The sequence below is a fragment of the Entelurus aequoreus genome, linkage group LG01 (genome assembly GCF_033978785.1).
Source record: "Entelurus aequoreus isolate RoL-2023_Sb linkage group LG01, RoL_Eaeq_v1.1, whole genome shotgun sequence".
NCBI lineage: Eukaryota > Metazoa > Chordata > Actinopteri > Syngnathiformes > Syngnathidae > Entelurus > Entelurus aequoreus.
This window is the reverse complement of record NC_084731.1, coordinates 53,203,252-53,225,687: the sequence shown is the minus strand read 5'-3', so window position 1 is coordinate 53,225,687 and position 22,436 is coordinate 53,203,252. Positions and strand designations below refer to the sequence as shown.

General features: G+C 43.8%; 2 protein-coding genes across 2 annotated transcripts in view; one reads left to right on the top strand and one right to left on the bottom strand.

Annotated features, from left to right (window-relative positions):
• Positions 1–22,436, bottom strand: part of kif21b (kinesin family member 21B) — a 403,877-nt gene that overhangs the window by 330,120 nt on the left and 51,321 nt on the right. The gene's annotated exons all lie outside the window — the stretch shown is intronic.
• On the top strand, positions 754–13,018 carry LOC133631659 (uncharacterized). Its single transcript, XM_062023936.1, has 2 exons — positions 754–3,722; positions 11,599–13,018. Exon 1 carries the CDS (start codon positions 1,282–1,284, stop codon positions 2,473–2,475), a length of 1,194 nt encoding a protein of 397 aa, XP_061879920.1. The 5' UTR covers positions 754–1,281; the 3' UTR covers positions 2,476–3,722; positions 11,599–13,018.

Sequence of the window (22,436 nt, the reverse complement as noted above, 5' to 3'; positions counted from 1 at the left end):
AGGGAGTCGGGCACGCTGAGCTGGTAGAGCTTGTCTCGTAGCAGTCCAGGGAGGATGGTGTTGAAGGCAGAGCTGAAGTCCACAAACAGGATCCTAGCGTAGGTTCCTGGGGAGTCCAGATGCTCCAGGATGAAGTGGAGGGCCAGGTTCACTGCACTGCTTGGCACTCAGCATCAAGGGTTGGAGTTGGGGGTTAAATCACCAAAATGATTCCCGGGCGCGGCGCCGCTGCTGCCCACTGCTCCCCAAGGGGATGGGTCAAATGCAGAGGACAAATTTCACCACATCTAGTGTGTGTGTGACAATCATTGGTACTTTAATCTTTAATCTTAATCATCCACAGACCTGTTGGCTCTATAGGCGAACTGCAGTGGGCCCGGGGGCCTTCCGCGTATTCAGCTTCAAGAACTGCCGGCCTACATCCTCTTCTCGGATGGAGAGGGCCTCTACAGTCCTATGATGTTCTTGGAGTCCTGTGATGTCCTTGGAGTCCTTTGAGTCCTTTAACTCCTTTAATAGAGTGCTGGCATTGGTGGGGAGGGTGATGGTGGGGGGAGCAGGGCTTTGATGAGCTGAAGGCCGTTCATGACAACAGTAATGTGTGTTGAGGCCCTGAGCGAGAGTCCGGTCATTCAGGGCCTGGGGGGTTTTGGGCTTATAGTTCGTAAGGGCCCTTAGACCTCTCCAAACGGCCGCAGAATCATTGGAGCGGAACTGTTCCTGTAGACGGTTGGAGTACACAGATGTAGCTTTCTCCACTTCCCTATTGAAGTGGTACTTCGCTTCTCTGTATGTACTCCGGTCCCCGCTTCTCCACGCAGCCTCCTTCTTCTTGCGCAGCTGTCGGAGCTTGGGTGTGAACCAGGGCTTGTCGTTGTTATAACAAACCCTGGTGCGCGTTGGAATGATGCGCGCCTCATTGAACTGTATGTATGAGGTCACAGTGTCCGTATACTCGTCCAGATTGTCCGTGGCCGCTCCAATTGCCTCCCAGTCTATCGTCTCCCAACAAGCACGCAACTCGTCCACAGACTCGGAGGGGAACACTTAATGGTCCTCATACAGGTTTAGCCAGTTTCAGTCTCTGTCTGTATGAAGGGATTAAGTGCACCATCACGTGATCTGACAGTCGAAGAGCAGCGCGCGGGACTGCATAATTGCCTTGCTCAATGTAGTGTAGCAGTGACCACCAGCTGATCAAATCCAAGCTGAGGATGAAAATCCGACCCCCGCACAAAACCCCCGCACAAGAAATAGCAGCCAAGAAAGCGACTGAACTGCATGGCCCTGGATTCTCCAGAGTGTACATCTCACTACCGCAGCAAGCTGGCTACGGGGCTTTCCACTTTGGAGGATTACGGCACCACCTGTGACATGGACAGTGAGTGGGCAAAACTAAGGTCAACATTACATCAAGCTGCCTCTGAAACCATCGGCTTTACTCAGAAGCACCATCAAGACTGGTTCGACAACAGCTCGGTAGAAATACAGGAGCTGCTGGACGCCAAGCGCAAAGCCCATGCTGCCCTGCTCGCCAACCCTCACTCTCCATCACTCCTCCACCATTATAAAACAACCAGAGCTGAGACACAGAAACAACTGCGGCTCATGGAAAATGAGTGGTGGCTCAAAAAAGCCCAGGAGATCCAGGGATATGCAGATGCTAATAATACCTACACATTCTACGCTGCTGCAAAATCCATCTATGGCCCACAAAAGCGAAGCATCGCTCCAGTAAGATCCGCAGACGGACACGTGTTATTCAAGGATAAACAACAAATTCTTGAGCGTTGGGCTGAGCACTTCGACTCACTGCTCAATAAAATAAACCCCTCTGATCCATTAGTGCTCAATGCACTCCCAGATCTCCCGCCTTCTCCCTTCCTTGATGATCCTCCCATGTTCAGTGAGGTCCTTACTGCAATCAGGAGCCTCAAAAACAACAAAAGCCCTGGCCCTGACGGAATTCCGGCTGAGATACTAAAGAAGGGAGGCTATCTACTGACGCAGAAGCTGTTTCACTTCATACTAGCCATCTGGCACAGGGAGGCCCTGCCTCAAGAATGGAAAGACAGCAACATCGTCACTATCTACAAGAAGAAAGGAGATAAATCATCTTGTGGAAATAGTCGTGGCATCTCCCTTCTGTCAGTGGCCGGCAAGGTACTTGTGAAAATTATGCTTTCTCGCCTTTCATTTCTAACAGAGGGCATCCTCCCAGGGACACAGTGTGGCTTCAGAAAGAACCAAAGTACACTAGACATGATCTTCGCTGCCCGTCAAATCCAGGAGAAATGCAGGGAACAAAACAAGGACCTCTACATTACCTTTATTGACCTCACCAAGGCCTTTGACACAGTTGACCGTGATTTGCTCTGGAGCATCCTCAGGAAGTTTGGTGTCCCCCCCCAAGTTTCTCAGCATCCTAAAACAGTTTCACAATGGTATGCAGGCCTGTGTACTTGTAGGCAGTGAACAGTCCCCCTCTTTCCCCGTGAAAGTAGGGGTGAAGCAGGGGTGTGTACTGGCCCCAGCGATCTTCAATCTTTTCCTGGCAGCAGCCACACTCCTATTCCGCCAGTCCATCACGAAGGATAGTGGTGTCTCCATCAAGTTTCGCCTGGATGGGAGCCTATTCAACATCCGGCGCCTACAGGCAAAGACGAAGATGGCAGGCACCAACATCCAGGAGCTGTAATATGCAGACGACTGCGCACTCCTCGCCCACACTCCTGATGCCATGCAGCATGCACTAGACACCATGTCATCAGTCTACCGCTCACTAGGTCTGGTGATCAACATCCAGAAAACAGAGGTTCTCATCCAGGAGAAGTCCCCATCCCCTACACCCCCTGTCTTTACCATCAGCGGCACACCCCTCAAGCTCGTTGAGCAGTTTTGCTACCTCGGCAGTACTCTGACCCCAACATGCCAGATCAATGATGACATCCAGGCTCATATCAACTCAGCCTCCTCTGCCTTTGGAAGACTGCGCTCCCGGGTGTTTGAAAACAACCACCTTCGAACCTCAACGAAAGTGTCAGTCTACAGGGCGGTGTGTGTCTCAACTATGCTGTATGGGTCAGAAGCCTGGAAAATATACCGCAGACACATCCGCTGCCTTGATGCATTTAACATCAGATGTCTCCAACGCATTCTTAACATCACATGGCAGGACCGAGTTCCTCATACGGACATCTTACAGCGCACTGAGTCCATAAGCATAGAGGCCACCCTGGCACAGCGACAACTCCGGTGGGTTGGTCACACCATCCGGATGCCAGGACACCGATTGCCTCGTCAGATGCTTTATGGTCAGCTCCTTTCAGCCAGCAGAAAGCCCGGAGGACAAAAGCTGCGGTACAAAGACCAACTGAAAGGGATATTGAAGAGGTGCAACATCAAACCCCACGAACTTGAGACAGCTGCAGCCAATCGATCGCTGTGGCGTTTGCTGTGCCATGACGGGGTCATGTATCTGGAGGAGTGTCGGAACCAACACCGGAAGGATCAGCGGAGGCGAAGACACCACCCTGCAGTTCCAGAACCATCCCAGCCCCCTGATCCAGGCCTGACATGTCCCCACTGTGGCAGGATGTGTGGTTCCAGGATCGGACTTCATAGTCATATGGAGTGGCATCGTCGCCAGCAACGATAGCCACCGACCAGAGCAACAAAATGGAAGCTACGTCATCTTCGACTACGATGGACCGCCTCAGCAAGTAAGACATATATATATATATATATATATATATATATATATATATATATATATATATATATATATATATATATATATATATATATATATATATATATATATATATATATATATATATATATATATATGTGTGTATATATATATATATATATATATACATAAATACATACATATACATATATATATATATATATATATATATATATATATATATATATATATATATATATATATGTACATACATACATACATATATACATACATATATATAAACATACATACATATAGACATACATACATATATATAAACATACATACATATAGACATACATACATATATATATATATATATATATATATATATATATATATATATACATACATATATATATATATATACATACATATATATATATATATACATACATATATATATATATATACATACATATATATATATATATACATACATATATATATATACATACATACATATATATATATATATATATACATATACATATATACATATATATATATATATACATACGTACATATATATACACAGACATACATATATATACACATACATATATACTAAGGGTGTAACAGTACACAAAAATTTCGGTTAGGTACGTACCTCGGTTTAGAGGTCACAGTTCGGTTCATTTTCGGTACAGTAAGAAAACAACAAAATATACATGTTTTGGTTATTTATTTACCACTAAATGGTAACCGCAATAAGTTTTTCAACTTGTTTAAGTCGGGGTCCACGTTAATCAACATTAAACTGCCTCAAGTTGTTGCTCAGATTAAATAAAATGACAAAACTTTTCTTCTACATACAAAAGTGCAACATTAAACAGTTTCAAGTCAACTCAGCCTCAGATTAATTTTTCTTTTCCCCCGGCCAGCCTTTAACCCTGGTGACTTTCACTCAATCTTCATGTTTTTTGCCAGAAAAATCAGTTTATCCACATTTTCTGCAGAAAGAGCAGACCTGCTTGCAGTTACAATGGCACAGAGGTAGCAGGTATGGCGAGGTAGTGCCTGGCTAACTTGGCAGTAAGAGGATATATGGGCTCATTGTTCTTCCACCATAGAAGTGGTACAAAATCTAGTTTTTAATGCAATACGGTCTTAAATTAGCTGCTATAAAAACATGTGTTATTGCTTTAGCCCTGTCTGACTCGCAGACGAGAGGCTCCGTCTTTCTCTTCGTTTAAGAGATGTTCACTTGGGGGTGGTGCCGCTTCAAAATGGGTTAGCATTTTTGACGTGTTGCCAGAAGCATACTCTACCGCTGCTGAACAATGTCGGCAAACCGCTTTTGCTTTGTCCGCCTCTCGTCCTCCATTGTTTTATCGCACCGCGAAGCAAAAGTGTTCCCAAACGGGAGATCTTAACGAGGCAGGAGGGTCTTCCAGCTCTGGCTTTTACATGTTGTTGTAGCCCGGTCGCTGCTAGATGCCGTCCACGTTGTGCATTGTTTACACAACGTGCGGTGCGCTACTTAATATGTCCGTGTGGAAACTCGTTCGGTACACCTCCGAACCGAACCCCCCGTACCGAAACGGTTCAATACAAATACACGTACCGTTACACCCTTAATATATACATACATACATACATACTTACATACATATATATATGTATGTATATATGACTAACAAAGGTTGTTTGGATTGTGTCATATAAGTAGATGCTGTGCTATGATATCTAAGTATATAATTAAGGGTCATTGATCTGAATTTCTCACATTATGCACAAGATGGCTAATATGTAGCATTCAGAGACTATTTAAATTCCATTTGAGAGCACTCCACGATGTGATGCTTATTGAACTCGTGAGGTTTCGCGGGTCAAATTTTTAACGCTGGCAGGTCGCACTCGGCCCACGAGCCGTGATTTGGACACCACTGGTCTAGTTATAATATTAATCATAATCCGTTTACTTTTTTTAGGCAACTTTCAAGGCACTCAGAGTCGCCGTACGTCACGTGAAAGCAGCTAAAAAATACAAATAAATTAAAAAAACTGTACTTGCCTCTTTCTTTCTCTGCAAAGAAAGGGACAGCTGAACAATAAAAACAATAGATGTGGGAGATAATGTGACAATGGGTGGAGATTGTCTGACATGAAAAGACCTGAGAACACGGGAAATTGGCTTTGGCCTATTTTGGGTGTTTGAGCTGAGGGCATATCGATGACAGAGTGATGAAACCGCAGAGGCCCTGAGGCGCAGTAGCGGCAAACCACTAACTGCTGCAGTCATAACTGGAGGAAAAATAAGTTTATTCAATTGAAGCACGGAATAAGCTCGGACAAAATGCCATGCTTTGACGAGAATTCAAGCAAGCTCAGTCATTCCTAACCACTGTGCCACAGCAAACCAGGGTACCATTGGAAATCATTATCCAATTGCACTTGATTGGTCCAAAAATTATGATTTATCGACAACTAATAAAGGATCTTGGTTTTGTTTATCAACGTCAGCGATGCGTAGTGACAGGCAGAACTATTAAATGCATCTCCACTGTACGGTAGATCGTACATCAATAACATGTGCATCCACAAGTTGTCATTCGTACAACACAATAATGATGACATGGCACATTTGTTGGAATGCTGTGAGGTTTTAGAATGGAACATATGTGCTTTTACTGAGGAAACACAGCTTTTTGTGTCCAACTAGCCACCAGACAGCCACCAATCGTTTGATTGATTGATTAAATGATTGATTGATTGAAACTGTTATTAGTAGATTGAATGTAGCCTTGATGGATGGTTCATTAATTAAAGATTGTTTGCTAAAGTACCAGATTTAAAGGCCAAGGTTTTTTTTTTGTATTATCATTGAGCCACTGTAGATACCATTTCATCAGTCCTACATTGATTTCCTGGATCATCCGTCTGCAGTGAGTGTGTACATAAACCTGTCAACTGCCTCCCAACCACTCATCGACTTCCTCTTTTATTTGGTTTTTAACATCATTAAATGTAAATGATACGCAAAAATAAAATAAAAAAATAATATTTATAGTGGTCCTAGGTGAGGGATCAGACAAAGAGCAGCTCGAAGACCTCCATGAAAAATAAAAACAAAGGACCCAGATTTCCCTCGCCCGGACGCGGGTCACCGGGGCCCCCCTCTGGAGCCAGGCCCGGAGATGGGGCACGATGGCGAGCGCCTGGTGGCCGGGCCTGTCCCCATGGGGCCCGGCCGGGCACAGCCTGAAGAGGCAACGTGGGTCCCCCCCCTCCAATGGGCTCACCACCCATAGCAAGGGTCATAGAGGTCGGGTGCGATGTGAGCTGGGCGGCAGCCAAAGGCAGGGCACTTGGCGGTCCGATCCTCGGCTACAGAAGCTAGCTCTTGGGACGTGGAACGTCACCTCGCTGGGGGGGAAGGAGCCTGAGCTAGTGCGCGAGGTGGAGAAGTTCTGGCTAGATATAGTCGGACTCACTTCGACGCACAGCAAGGGCTCTGGAACCATTTCTCTCGAGAGGGGCTGGACTCTCTTCCACTCTGGCGTTGCCGGCAGTGAGAGGCGACGGGCTGGGGTGGCAATTCTTGTTGCCCCCCGGCTCAGAGCCTGCATGTTGGAGTTCAACCCGGTGGACGAGAGGGTAGCTTCCCTCCGCCTTCGGGTGGGGGAACGGGTCCTGACTGTGGTTTGCACTTACGCGCCAAACCACAGCTCAGAGTACCCAGCCTTTTTGGACTCACTCGAGGGAGTACTTGAGAGTGCTGCCCCGGGTGATTCCCTCGTTCTACTGGGGGACTTCAACGCTCATGTTGGCAGCGACAGTGAAACCTGGAGAGGCGTGATTGGGAAGAATGGCCGACCGGATCTGAACCCGAGCGGTGTTTTGTTATTGAACTTTTGTGCCCGTCACAGATTGTCCATAACGAACACCATGTTCAAGCATAAGGGTGTCCATATGTGAACTTGGCACCAGGACACCCTAGGCCGCAGTTCCATGATCGACTTTGTAGTTGTGTCATCGGATTTGCGGCCTCATGTTTTGTACACTCGGGTGAAGAGAGAGGCGGAGCTTTCTACCGATCACCACCTGGTGGTGAGTTGGCTGCGATGGTGGGGGAGGATGCCGGGCAGACCTGGGAGGCCCAAACGCATTGTGAGGGTTTGCTGGGAACATCTGTCAGAGTCTCCTGTCAGAGAGAGTTTAAATTCCCACCTCCGGAAGAACTTTGAACATGTCACGAGGGAGGTGCCGGACATTGAGTCCGAATGGACCATGTTCCGCGCCTCTATTGTCGCGGCGGTTGATTGGAGCTGTGGCCGCAAGGTAGTTGGTGCCTGTCGTGGCGGTAATCCTAAAACCCGTTGGTGGACACCGGCGGTGAGGGATGCTGTCAAGCTGAAGAAGGAGTCCTATCGGGTTCTTTGGCTCATGGGACTCCTGATGCAGCGGACAGGTACCGGCAGGCCAAGCGGTGTGCGGCTTCAGCGGTCGCGGAGGCAAAAACTCGGAAAATGGGAGAAGTTCGGGGAAGCCATGGAAAACGACTTCCGGGCGGCTTCGAAGCGATTCTGGACCACCATCCACCGCCTCAGGAAGGGGAAGCAGTGCACTATCAACACCGTGTATGGTGAGGATGGTGTTCTGCTGACCTCGACTGCGGATGTTGTGGATCGGTGGAGGGAATACTTCGAAGACCTCCTCAATCCCACCAACACGTCTTCCTATAAGGAAGCAGTGCCTGGGGAATCTGTGGTGGGCTCTCTTATTTCTGGGGCTGAGGTTGCTGAGGTAGTTAAAAAGCTCCTCGGTGGCAAGGCCCCGGGGGTGGATGAGATCCGCCCGGAGTTCCTTAAGGCTCTGGATGCTGTGGGGCTGTCTTGGTTGACAAGACTCTGCAGCATCGCGTGGACATCGTGGGTGGTACCTCTGGATTGGCAGACCGGGGTGGTGGTTCCTCTCTTTAAGAAGGGGAACCGGAGGGTGTGTTCCAACTATCGTGGGATCACACTCCTCAGCCTTCCCGGTAAGGTCTATTCAGGTGTATTGGAGAGGAGGCTACGCCGGATAGTCGAACCTCGGATTCAGGAGGAACAGTATGGTTTTCGTCCTGGTCGTGGAACTGTGGACCAGCTCTATACTCTCGGCAGGGTCCTTGAGGGTGCTTTGGAGTTTGCCCAACCAGTCTACATGTGCTTTGTGGACTTGGAGAAGGCAATCGACAGTGTCCCTCGGGAAGTCCTGTGGGGAGTGCTCAGAGAGTATGGAGTATCGGACTGTCTGATTGTGGCGGTCCGCTCCCTGTATGATCAGTGTCAGAGCTTGGTCCGCATTGCCGGTAGTAAGTCGGACACGTTTCCAGTGAGGGTTGGACTCCGCCAATGCTGCCCTTTGTCACCGATTCTGTTCATAACTTTTATGGACAGAATTTCTAGGCGCAGTCAGGGCGTTGAGGGGATCTGGTTTTTGCAGATGATGTGGTCCTGATGGCTTCATCTGGCCAGGATCTTCAGCTCTCACTGGATCGGTTCACAGCCGAGTGTGAAGCGATTGGGATGAGAATCAGCACCTCCAAGTCTGAGTCCATGGTTCTCGCCCGGAAAAGGGTGGAGTGCCATCTCCGGGTTGCGGAGGAGACCCTGCCCCAAGTGGAGGAGTTCAAGTACCTTGGAGTCTTGTTCACGAGTGAGGGAAGAGTGGATCGTGAGATCGTCAGGCGGATCGGTGCGGCGTCTTCAGTAATGCGGACGCTGTATCGATCCGTTGTGGTGAAGAAGGAGCTGAGCCGGAAGGCAAAGCTCTCAATTTACCGGTCGATCTACGTTCCCATCCTCACCTATGGTCATGAGCTTTGGGTTATGACCGAAAGGACAAGATCACGGGTACAAGCGGCCGAAATGAGTTTCCTCCGCCGGGTGGCGGGGCTCTCCCTTAGAGATAGGGTGAGAAGCTCTGCCATCCGGGAGGAGCTCAAAGTAAAGCCGCTGCTCCTCCACATCGAGAGGAGCCAAATGAGGTGGTCCGGGCATCTGGTCAGGAACGCCTCCCTAGGGAGGTGTTTAGGGCACGTCCGACCGGTAGGAGGCCACGGGGAAGACCCAGGACACATTGGGAAGACTATGTCTCCCGGCTGGCCTGGGAACGCCTCGGGATCCCCCGGGAAGAGCTGGACGAAGTGGCTGGGGAGAGGGAAGTCTGGGCTTCCCTGCTTAGGCTGCTGCCCCCGCGACCCGACCTCGGATAAGCGGAAGAAGATGGATGGATGGATGGATATTTATAGTGGAACGTATTCAGTGCTTCACTTTTTCCACATTTTTGTTATATCGCCGCCTTATTCCAAAATGCAATACATTCATTTTTGTCCTCAAAATTCTACAATCATTACCCCATAATGACAATGTGAAATGGTTTCTTGGTCACCTCTCTGCCTAGACTAAGGCTACGTTCACACTGCAGGGTCGGATGTCCAATTCGGAAGCAAGTAATTTTCTGTGATTACCGTATTTTTTGGCCTATAAGCCGCTACTTATTTCCTGCGCTTTGAACTCTGTGTCGGTGTGGATAATTTATGGATTTTTCTTCACCAACAGCCATAATGTTTTGTATTCAACAAACAGCTTTAGTGGCCAGTGGACAGATTTAATAAAAAATAAAAAATAAATGTTTTTATCGATTTTTTATTTTTTTTAATCGATAAAGTATCGGATTAAATACGTTTTTAACCCTATCCACTCTGCATCCATTGCACCGGTCACTTTAATTGATTTATTGATTGGTTGGTTGTACAAAAGTATCGCAATTAATTTGAATTTTATTTTTTGACACCCCTACTTCCTATCTAACCTGATGGAGCTTGAGGGGTGATGCAAAGAGGAATGAGAGAAACTGCCCAACGATAGGTGTGCCAAGCTTGTGGCATTGTATTAAAAAATACTTGAGGTTGTAATTTTTGCCAAAGGTGCATCAACAAAGTATTGAGCAAAGGCTGTGAATACTTATGTGCATGAGTTTTTTTTTTTTTTTATCAATTTGCAAAAAAAAAAAAAAACGTATCACAATGTCATTATGGGGTATTGTGTGTAGAATTTTGAGGACAAAATTGATTTATTCCATTTTGGAATAAGGCTGTTACATAATAAAATGTGCAAAAAGTGAGGCGGTGTGAATACTTTCTGTAGATAATGGATATGAAATCGTCTAATCCACAAACATGAGCAAGACACACTTTGGTGGGACCCTCTATGGTGCTCACCGCCCCAGACGGGCGTCCCTGAGGCCTGGGGTCACTGCTGGCCGTCGGCAACAAGCGACAAGACGCAGCAGCGCTCAAATTGATTTGACTGCTTGTGTCGGCATGAATTGTCGCTGGCTGGAGCACAAACGGGCGAACTGGTTCACCAACGTGAATACAGGCTTTTCCTTAACCTGGCCAGACTTCCGGGGGCCAGACTTGTCCTACATTGTCTAGGATCGCTACGGCGCTTGGTCTGCATGGTTGGGGGCGGGGAATATAACATAACTTGGCTTCTGAGAGCTTCAAAATGTAATGAATAAAATGCTAAAGTTGTTGATAAACAAGCAATTATCTTAATAATTAAATATGGTAATTTCAAATGAATTATTATGATCATTTAAAATTAATTATTTCAAATATGTTTATTTTAATGTATAATTCTATGGCTGGATGTAATGAGTCAGAAAAAATCCAAATAAAAATACAATTAATTTTGATGTTTTTAGCAAAATATAGTAAAATTGTATTTATTTATTTATTTTTTAATTAATAAATATATTTATTTTTAGGTAAGATAAACATAATAATACAATTTATCTCTGGTCTGGATGATTTAGTTCTTGTCACCCTGTTGTCCTCCCGTCTCTTCCCCAAGGATGGCTCCATGAGCTGGGCAAACGCCTGGAGATGCCCTACGTCAACAACACGGTCGGCGGCCCGTCGGTGCGCAGCTCGTACATCGCCGCCCTCTACTTCACCCTCAGCAGCCTGACCAGCGTCGGCTTTGGCAACGTGTGCGCCAACACGGACGCCGAGAAGATCTTCTCCATCTGCACCATGCTCATCGGCGGTATGCCGGACGCCTCGTATGGAATAACGTGATTGGGCAGGCACGCTGTTTATATCGTGGGAAAGCGGACGTGAAAAAAGGCTGTCCTCTCAGGTCCGCATGGAGTTGGAGGGGGCGTGGCCTCCAGCTCCGGCTGAAAATCGGGAGATTTTCGGGAGAATATTTGTCCCGGGAGGTTTTCATGATAGGCGCTGAATTTCGGGAGTCTCCCGGAAAATAAGGGAGGGTTGGCAAGTATGGTGCAACCTGAGATAGTTAGAATCCCACAGCAGTTTACACCGACTGAAAACATTATTGTAGAGTTAAATGTATGCAATATACTGTACATACATTCAGTACATACACACATACATACATACGCAAACACACATACACACATTCGCACACATATACATACGTACAATCATACATACATACGCACATCCATACATTTGCACATACACACATGTCATGATCCGTGGTCCGGATCATGCTTAGTTTAGTTATGTTCTGTTAGTTTTGGACTTCTTTAGTTCCTGGTTGCACTTCCTTGTTTCAGTTTCTTACCATGGTTACTTATTATTTTCACCTGCCGCTTGTGTTCCCGACGCGCACCTGTTTGTCATAACTGACACTATTTAAGCCTGCCTTTCTGTTCACTCGTCCTGGCTTCCTTGTTTGCGGTAAGCAACAGTCACGTTTTAATATTCCTGATTCTTGCTCCTGTTCTAGACTCTGTGCCTAGTTGTCTCAGTTCTGTGCTAAGTGTTAGCCTTAGCTTCCCGTGCGTTCGGCACGCTTTTCTTTTGCTTGTTTTCTGTTTGCCTATGATTTATGTTAAATAAATAATCTCTTACCTTCACGTTTTTGTCCGGAGTGTCCGTGTTGCATTGGAGGAACGATCCCGCATAAATATGCGACTCCCACGTGACAACTAGGGCTGCAACTAACGATTAATTTGATAATCGATTAATCTGTTGATTATTACTTCGATTAATACTCGGATAAAAGAGACAAACTACATTTCTATCCTTTCCAGTATTTTATTGAAAAAAAACAGCATACTGGCGCCATGTTCTTTCAACTTGACAAATAAAACAAGGAAAATGTTACCAATGTAGCCGAGTGTCCTGGGTTCACATATTCTGTGTACTGATATAATATAATAATAAAATAATAAATGGGAGTCACGAGAGCACGTCTGGTCTCCACCACTTCTTTAATGTCATCTTCCACACCTCCTTCAACAACCCACACTTAAAGGCCTACTGAAACCCACTACTACCGACCACGCAGTCTGATAGTTTATATATCAATGATGAAATCTTAACATTGCAACACATGCCAATACGGCCGGGTTAATTTATAAAGTGCAATTTTAAATTTCCCGGGAAATATCCGGCTGAAACGTCTCGGTATGATGACGTATGCGCGTGACGTAGTCAGTTAAACGGAAGTTATGGTACCCCGTAGAATCCTATACAAAAAGCTCTGTTTTCATTTCATAATTCCACAGTATTCTGGACATCTTTTGCAATTTGCTTAATGAACAATGAAGGCTGCAAAGAAGAAAGTTGTAGGTGGGATCGGTGTATTAGCAGCCGGCGACCTCACCTTGACTTCCTACGTCCCCGGGCCACCAAACGCATCGGGTGAAGTCCTTCGTCCTTCCGTCGATCGCTGGAACGCAGGTGAGCACGGGTATTGATGAGCAGATGAAGGCTGGCTGGCGTAGGTGGAGAGCTAATGTTTTTAGCATAGCTCTGTGAGGTCCGGTTGCTAAGTAGGCTTCAATGGCGTCGTTAGCACAGCATTGTTAACCTTCACCAGGCTGGAAAGCATTAACCGTGTATTTACATGTCCACGGTTTAATAGTATTGTTGATTTTCTATCTATCCTTCCAGTCAGGGGTTTATTTTTTTTGTTTCTATATGCAGTTAAAGCACGATGCTATCACGTTAGCTCGTAGCTAAAGCGTTTCGCCGATGTATTGTCGTGGAGATAAAAGGCACTGAATGTCCATTTCGCGTTCTCGACTCTCATTTTCAAGAGGATATAGTATCCGAGGTGGTTTAAAATACAAATCCGTGATCCACAATAGAAAAAGGAGAGAGTGTGGAATCCAATGAGCCAGCTTCTACCTAAGTTACGGTCACTGCATTCTAGTCCGTCACTCTAACGTTCCTCGTCCACGAATCTTTCATCCTCGCTCAAATTAATGGGGTAATGGTCCGAATAGCTCTAGCTGCGTTGAAAACAATAGGAAAATATGAGGGAGTGAACAACTGACAACGTCACGCTACTTCCGGTAGGGGCAAGGTTTTTTTTCATCAGAGACCAAAAGTTGCGAACTTTATCGGCGTTCTATACTAAATACTTTCAGCAAAAATATGGCAATATCGCAAAATGATCAAGTATGACACATAGAATGGCTCTGCTATCCCCGTTTAAATAAAAAAAAATCATTTCAGTAGGCCTTTAAAGACCTCTTACGTCACAGCCCTACGGCAACTCTGGAGGGACAACACTCCTCCTCCTTACCTAACACACTCCGGTAACTTGGTACACCCGGAACTGTTTGTTATACAAAAATGCACACTTTTGACACCCCTGCTATAGATAATAAAAAATTTAATCTGATAAATCTATCGATAAAAAGCAGAGCCTGACGACACATGCGCGTTTATCACAACTCTCTCGCTCTCTCTGTCTCTCCCCCTCCCTCACGAATGCTGCTGCACACACAAATTGTTTTGTTTTTAACCTTCTTAACCCTGAACGTACATTTAAAATACACGCAACCCTAACTCAAAATGCCTGACATTTGAGGCATTTGAGGGGCACCGACCGGACGGTCCCGCAGGGGAGGACATGTCCGGTGAAAGGAGGACGTACGATCTCTAGCCCGGTCCTGACCGGGCTAGCGATCGGTTTCACCGGACATGTCCACTTTTACTAGCATGCTAGCAGCTAACGGGCTACGATAGACTGACCATACGTCCTCTTTTCACCGGACATGTCCTTTTTTGCGGGGCTGTCAGGGCGGTGTTTCTTGGGTGCCTCAAATAACCGGCATTTTGAGTATTGTTTACACAACGTGCAGTACGCTACTTAATATGTCCGTGTGGAAACTCGTTCGGTGCACCTCCGCACCAAAACGAAACCTCCGTACCGAAACGGTTCGATACAAATACACGTACCGTTACACCCTTATTATTATGATTATTGTTTCTCAGCGGTTTGTAAATGTTGCAGTTTATAAATAAAGGTTAAAAAAAAAAACGTAGCCTCAGCGCATGCGCATAGTATAGATCCAACGAATAGATGACTACCGTAATTTCCGGACTATAAGCCGCACCTGACTATAAGCCGCACCAGCTAAATTTAGGGGAACATACAGATTGCTCCATATATAAGCCGCACCCGACTATAAGCCGCAGGGTTTTGATGTGTAATTACCGTAGTATATAGGGGTTCCTGCTACCACGGAGGGGATTGTCGGGACAGAGATGACTGTTTGGGAACGCAAAGCGTCCCATTTATTAACAATAAATCTTTCAATCATTCAATCAAACTTTCACATCTTTGACATGGCGAACAGCATTCGTGCAGAGTACAAATAATACAACGGTGCAAAGTAATACAAAGTGCTCACCTGTACGTTATCAAAATAACCAGCCTACCGGTATATGAAAAGTCAGTCTTTAATCATTGTGTCATCGTCTTCCTCCTGCGTACTAAAACCACCGAAATCCTCTTCGTCGGTGTCGGAGAAGAACAGGCCGTAAATAAGCCGCACCCTTGTATAAGCCGCAGGGACCAGAACGAGGGGAAAAAGTAGCGGCTTATAGTCCGGAAATTACGGTAAATTAATCGCCAACTATTTTTATAATCAATTTATTCGATTAGTTGTTGCAGCCCTAGTGACAACACATACTTACGTACATTCCTACATACAAAAATAATTTTGTAGCATTCACTACTTTGTTGGCTCAAAGACTCGTTGTGTGAAATTGGCAGGCAACAGCGCCCCCTTGCCACACCCACCGGATTAAAGATGTTCTGTATTTTTTCAAACTGGAGACGATTAGGCTGACATTGAATGGCTGTTCTTGGGTTTGCCTTTCAGAGATATACAGGAGAAACTGATCTCCAAATTAACCCTGATTATAACACAACTGCAATCAAAAACCGACATCAGTGTGTAAAGGATATCACCACATGGGCTCAGGAACACTTCAGAAAACCACTGTCAGTAACTACAGTTTGTCGCTACATCTGTAGTGCAAGTTAAAACTCTACTATGCAAAGCGAAAGCCATTTATCAACAACACCCAGAAACACTGCCGGCTTTGCTGGGCCCGAGCTCATCTAAGATTGACTGATGCAAAGTGGAAAATTGTTCTGTGGTCTGACGAATCCTCATTTCAAATAGTTTTTGGAAACTGTGGACAAAGTGTCCTCCGGAACAAAGAGGAAAATAACCATCCGGATTGTTCTAAGTGCAAAGTTCAAAAGCCAGCATTTGTGATGGTATGGGGGTGTATCAGTGCCCAAGGCATGGGTAATTTACATATCTGTGAAGGCACCATTAATGCTGAAAGGTACATACAGGTTTTGGAGCAACATATGCTGCCATCCAAGCAACGTTTTCATGGACGCACCTGCTCAATTCAGCAAGACAATGCCAAGCCACGTGTTACAACAGCGTGGCTTCATAGTAAAAGAGTGCGGGCCTGCCTGTAGTCCAGACCTGTCTCCCATTGAAAATGTGTGCCGCATTATGAAGCGTAAAATACGACAACGGAGACTGTTGAACAACTTAAGCTGTACATCAAGCAAGAATGGGAAAGAATTCCACAAGAAAAGCTTAAAAAATTGGTCTCCTCAGTTCCCAAACATTAACTGAGTGTTAAAAGGAAAGGCCATGTACACAGTGGTAAAAATGTCCCTGTGCCAAGTTTTGTGCAATGTGTTGCTGCCATTAAATTCTAAGTTGATGATTATTTGCAAAAAAATGTTGTTGTCGTCTCTCTGTTTTAAGTCGTACACCTCTTGTCCTTACAATTTCCCTCCCCGTCTTATTTTTTTCTTCTTTCTATCCCCTCCTGCTCTGGTCGGCTGCGCCAAACATTGAATACGTCCATTTAAAGAAATCCAATACAAATAAAGCAACAAGAAAAAAAATCAAGTTAAATTGTATGTTTGAGGGATGGGCAAAAGTCGTAGATCGAGTGAGGACTGTGCCAGAGAGTGGCAAATTTAATAAAAGTCATTATTATCATTGCCCTGATTTTTCAGTGAGGAAATAAAAACGTGTCACAAGCTGATCCCGACTGCCAAAATGTAGCGAGCATCAATCAATTGGATGATCATCAGCCACTGTTGGAGGGGCACGACAGTGTGCATCATTTGATCTGATTCTGGGTCAATCCCCCTCATTTCCGCTGCCTCCCCAGGCCTGATCATCCCACATCGAGGGCTGGGGGGGGGGGGGGGGGGGGGGGGGGGGGGGCTACGAGACACAAGAAAAACTCAAATTAGCATCCTCTGCTACATTTGCACGACAGATGGGCTTGTCAAGGTCAGAGAGGAGCCCATTTCTGCTCCATTCTAATTAACTTAGTTAATAACATTGACAAATTACCAGTTTGGGATGTGGATACTTATAATTGAACAGTACCTAATATGTCTAAGTATAATTGACAATTAAAGAATATACAAAATTAACTTTAGCATACATTAGGGATAAGAATGGAACGGTTTATGAAAATAATCCAAACCGTTCTGTCGACCTGTCGTTGTTTCTTTGTTTGACTATTCAGTTTGACAGAGTGTGTGTGACGGAAACTAGCAATCTCTCAGACTCTGATGTTTTTGTCTGTAGTTTTTGCCTGAATGTTCTAAGGATGACGAGGAGGTGGTCGATCAACAATTACTTTTTTAATACTACAAACTACGGCAAAACAATGTCGACAACAGCCAAACTTAAAGGGGAACTGCACTTTTTTCATTATCGTTCACAATCATTATGAAAGACAGGACGACGATGCATTCTAAATATTAAATAAATGCGATGAAAATTCAGCTTACAATGGAGCCTTTAAATCCCTTAAAAAAACATCCAAACACCTCCATTAAGGTTTGAAATACATGATGTAAGTATATATGTAATGTAGTAACATATATAATACTTAATATTTACGTGTTATGATCATTTTAGGCATACACGGCGCAATAATTTCAAAAACGCATCACGGCGCAATAATTTCAAAAACGCAGCACGGCGTTCACTTTTTTTTTTTAAACAACATCACTGATTATTCCTCACTGCAGACTTTATGAGAGCCAAAAAACATGATAAAACATCACTTACTGTACAATGTCTGCTCTCATTAGGATGCCAACTGCTAGGATGTTCATATATTCCCGTTTAGATGAAGAATGACTCATAATCCTTGCCAAGAAAAAAGGGGGAAGGAATCAAGCGTCTTTTTGCGTTGTTCTCGCTATTTCCGGGCCTAAATTGGCTGTCAAAGTCTACCAACTTGTCGGAATACGTCCTCATCCTTCTACTATCCAGGTGAGAGGCATGATTTATGATCTACAATAAAGTTTGACGAGCAAGGAAACGAGGAAGCAGCTGATCAGTCAACATTGCATGACCACGCCGCTGCTATAAATAGTTCCCCTGCGTTAGCGCTTATAACAATATCACTAATAATTGGTAAATATTAAAGTCACGATATGTAAATGGGGTATTTTTGGATGTTTTTTTATTGGGTTTAATGGGCGGAATAGAGGACCTCCTATTGGTTTCGCTGTATGATGACTTCTATTTACGTTTATTTAAGAGTTAAAATGTTTTTGTTTTTTTTAAATACATCCATCCTGATGTCTTTCATAATGATTGTGAACACGAGGCAAAATTCCAAAAAAAGTGCAGTTCCCCTTTAAATCAATCAATCAATCAATGTTTATTTATATAGCCCTAAATGTCATACTGTTTCCTTTGTCTTCCCCATGCTCATCCAATCACCAGTCAGGACACATTCAATGACTTTCAAACTGTCAGAAAATACAACTCTAAAGCGAGCGTGAACGACAACGGGTATTTTTTTTTAAAGTACACATTTCCTCCACACCAATGTTAAAACAATGTTCATCCACGCAAGTGGAGTTTTTAAAAAATATGTCTGGTCACATAAAACTAGTGCACTGCTGTCTTATATTTAAAACAAAAAATCTGATTAATAATACTTTTGAATTTGGATTATTCAAGATTAATCACAGGTTACTATGCTTGCCCAATTTAAATTAACGTAGAAGAGCCCAATATTTTGACACAAATGCAATTTTCTTGTCCGACTGTCACACCGGAACATTTTTGAAAAGGTTGACTTGAATGTACGTCATTTATTTGCTTGAAACATGCTAGCAGTTTTATCTAAAGTTCCAAACGGGGTGTATTTTGACGTGAAATGTGTCAGCGAGCACAGAAGTCTTCTTTTGACATATTGACGTCATCACGAGATGTGTTTTCATGTGTTTTCAATCCGAATGACTTTTGGCATAAACCACCCGTCTCGATCGGAATTAAATTTTGATCCAAACGTGTGTGATTGGGTCAGAATGTTCCGAGTGGTTTTGTTTACATGAAGAATTGTTATTCTGGTTTGCCTTTTAATCTGATTAAATGTGTCCATGTGCACATAACTACTGACCGTATTAACAACACACACCTTTCAGGAAAGGAGCATGTACATTCAAAATAAATGGCACAAATTCCTTGTAATTAGTTTATGGTGGTGCACCACCACGGCAAAATAAAAGCCGCCACATCGAGGTTCCACTGTAGTATTTGCGAATCTGTTCAAGCACCAATTAAGTTTGTAAGTCGAAGTTCCACTGTATATTCTTTCGAGGATTGGATAATGAAAATGATCATCGTTTTAGAATTGACATGAAAGCATCATGAAGATGAGTTGGCAGACTGCAAGTACAAAATGAAGCAAAAACAAGAAAATCTAATGAAAAATGGAAACTAGAAATAAGAAAATGAAGCAAAATAAATGTTGAGAACAAAGCTTAAAAAGAAGACCTCCAGACTATCAAAAACAGATCCATAATAAGGGAAAAAAAAAAAATCTAAATTTAGGCTAGGAGACACCAGAAGAAAGACTCATCACAATGCGCAGCCTTGCCGCTAAAATATGACTCTATTTGTGGACATTCAGGTTCACAGCAGGAAGTTCAGCTGTAAATTTTCCGAGCAAAATTACAAGACACTTGGGTTACAGAGGGATGGGGAAAAAAACTCCCAGTAAAAAAACTTCCTCAAGGCCATGAACATGTTCTCCAAAGAAGAACATCCAGACAGAAGGATGAACGCAAACACAGTAAACATGCAGCAACTCATGAAAGAAAACACACAAAAGGCTGGAAACATTTTGAGGACCTCATGACCGATGCAGCGAAAGTGGAGCAGACGCGATCAGCTGACACAATGGCGGCCATTGAAGACGCTCCGAGATTGGAATAAGAACAAGTTTTAGTTGAAAAGTCGTCACTCCTGATGTAACACAACGTTCTGTTCTTATGAAACGCTCGCAACAAAAGAAGGTCACACTGTAATATTTTGTTGGACCGCCTTTAGCTTTGATTACTGCACATATTATTCGGCAACGTCACCTTTATTTCTGTCCAGCTTTCATTCATCTTATTTTAGTGACAAGAAATTCAGAACAATGCGCAACTTCCTCATCGTTCACCCACTTTTTATAAAAGCAGTAGAGTGGAAAAACAAGTGGCCTCTATATTGAAGCTTTTATCATATACATCTGATTTATGACACCAAAAGACTTCCAAAGTTTGCGAATAAATACATATGATTAAAATATTGAGAGTTAACCATTTTGAGGGATAACGAGGATGCCATTCACATAATCCGTGACGTAAAGGAGGAACCACAGATCCCTTCCCCATCAACAACAATGCTAATCAAGCAGACTTTGTGAAAGCCAACAGTGATAACTTTGGGGAAATTATGATCCAGGAACTTATATTTTTGAGCCCGAACACAAAGAGGATGAGCAATAAGTTTTAGAAGCCGACTGCTACCCGGATGTCGATTTATTGTGACACTATAGTATTAGCAGCATTGCTAGGTGCTAAACTTACTAATTAACCATAATAAAACAAACACTGTAATATTTCACTCTCGCTGGGATGTCGAGCGACAGGTCGCTCACATAATTCCGTTTTGATGAAGAACCAATCAGAATCCTCCCAAAGGGTTAAAAAAAAGTTCCTGCAGGAAGCGTGTTTTTGTGTCTATTTCGCTATCTCAGGGGATGTGAAAGTGGACCAGCCTGTGGGTCCATGGCCACATTTGTCTACTAGAGAGATTCATGAATTAAAATCTAGATTTTACTTTTAGCAAGTTTGAGACAAAGCAGAAGCAGCCGTCGGCTCAGTGTGTCAACAATAGCAGCGTAAGCTAGCATTAGCTCACTGCTATCAATGTGCCGCTAAAATAGGCCGTCTGCGTTAGCAATTATAATAATATCACTCAAATTTGGTTAATTGTCAGGTCTCAACATGTAAATGGAGTATTGTTGGCGCGTTCTGGATCTTCTTAGAGAGTATAATGAGCGCAACAGAGGACCCTCCATCTGTTGACTCAATTGTTAGATATTTATTTACTATTTAAAATGCATAAAAAAAAAACAAGAATCACAGTTTTTGTCTTACATAACAATTGTGAATGATCAATCTCTTTACAATTTTTGCGTATTTCCAGTATGACTGATCTAATAATATGATCAAAATGTAGAAGCATTACTACAGTGACGTAGAATCTATGGAAATTGCCGAAGATATTCGGAGCGGAATATTCAAAATGGCCGACTGAATTTATGGTTTTGACGGTATTTTCACATACTTTGCGGATTGTAAATACAATTGGATATGGTTTAATGGATACAATGAAACACAACTAAGCATATAAAGTCAACTTGTTTTTCCACTCTACTGCAACTTTAATAAAGTGTTGAACAGTTCTTAACAAAATTAAAGCCTCCACGCCTTAAAAATGAAGGTGTTTCACGTGAAAACAACTTAAAGTAATATCATGTATTGTAGTCGCCAGAAGAAATCAAAAGTCTGACGCTATTTTTAAGTGTTATTGTCAATCTTATGCTAACCACAAGCCCCTTTCGTCTCTGTGCTTCCCCAGACGCAACAACACTTTCTCATTCTCAGCCAAACCGCTTTCAGGCACGGACGGTGTGTTTGTGATCATGGGAACAATGAACATCAAATCAAAACCACACGGACATAAAATATTACCGGCAGCAGGTCGTTACAGTACGAATGGATATATCCTATTATTTATGCACTATTGACAAGAGATAAACAGAAAATTCAGCCGCCAAAAAAAAAGACTTTGTCCACCGGAACAGCGCTGCCGAAACCGGATGTTATGACGATGTAGGCAAAATGCACGGGAATGTCTGCAAGGCAGCATGTCTCTGATGTGGACGTAATTGTAATATATCTCAGATATACCCGCGTACATACAAAGCCACTTGAAAAATGCATTGTCCAATAAGCAGCAACTTTTGAAAATATAGCAAAACAATATAAAACATATATATATATAT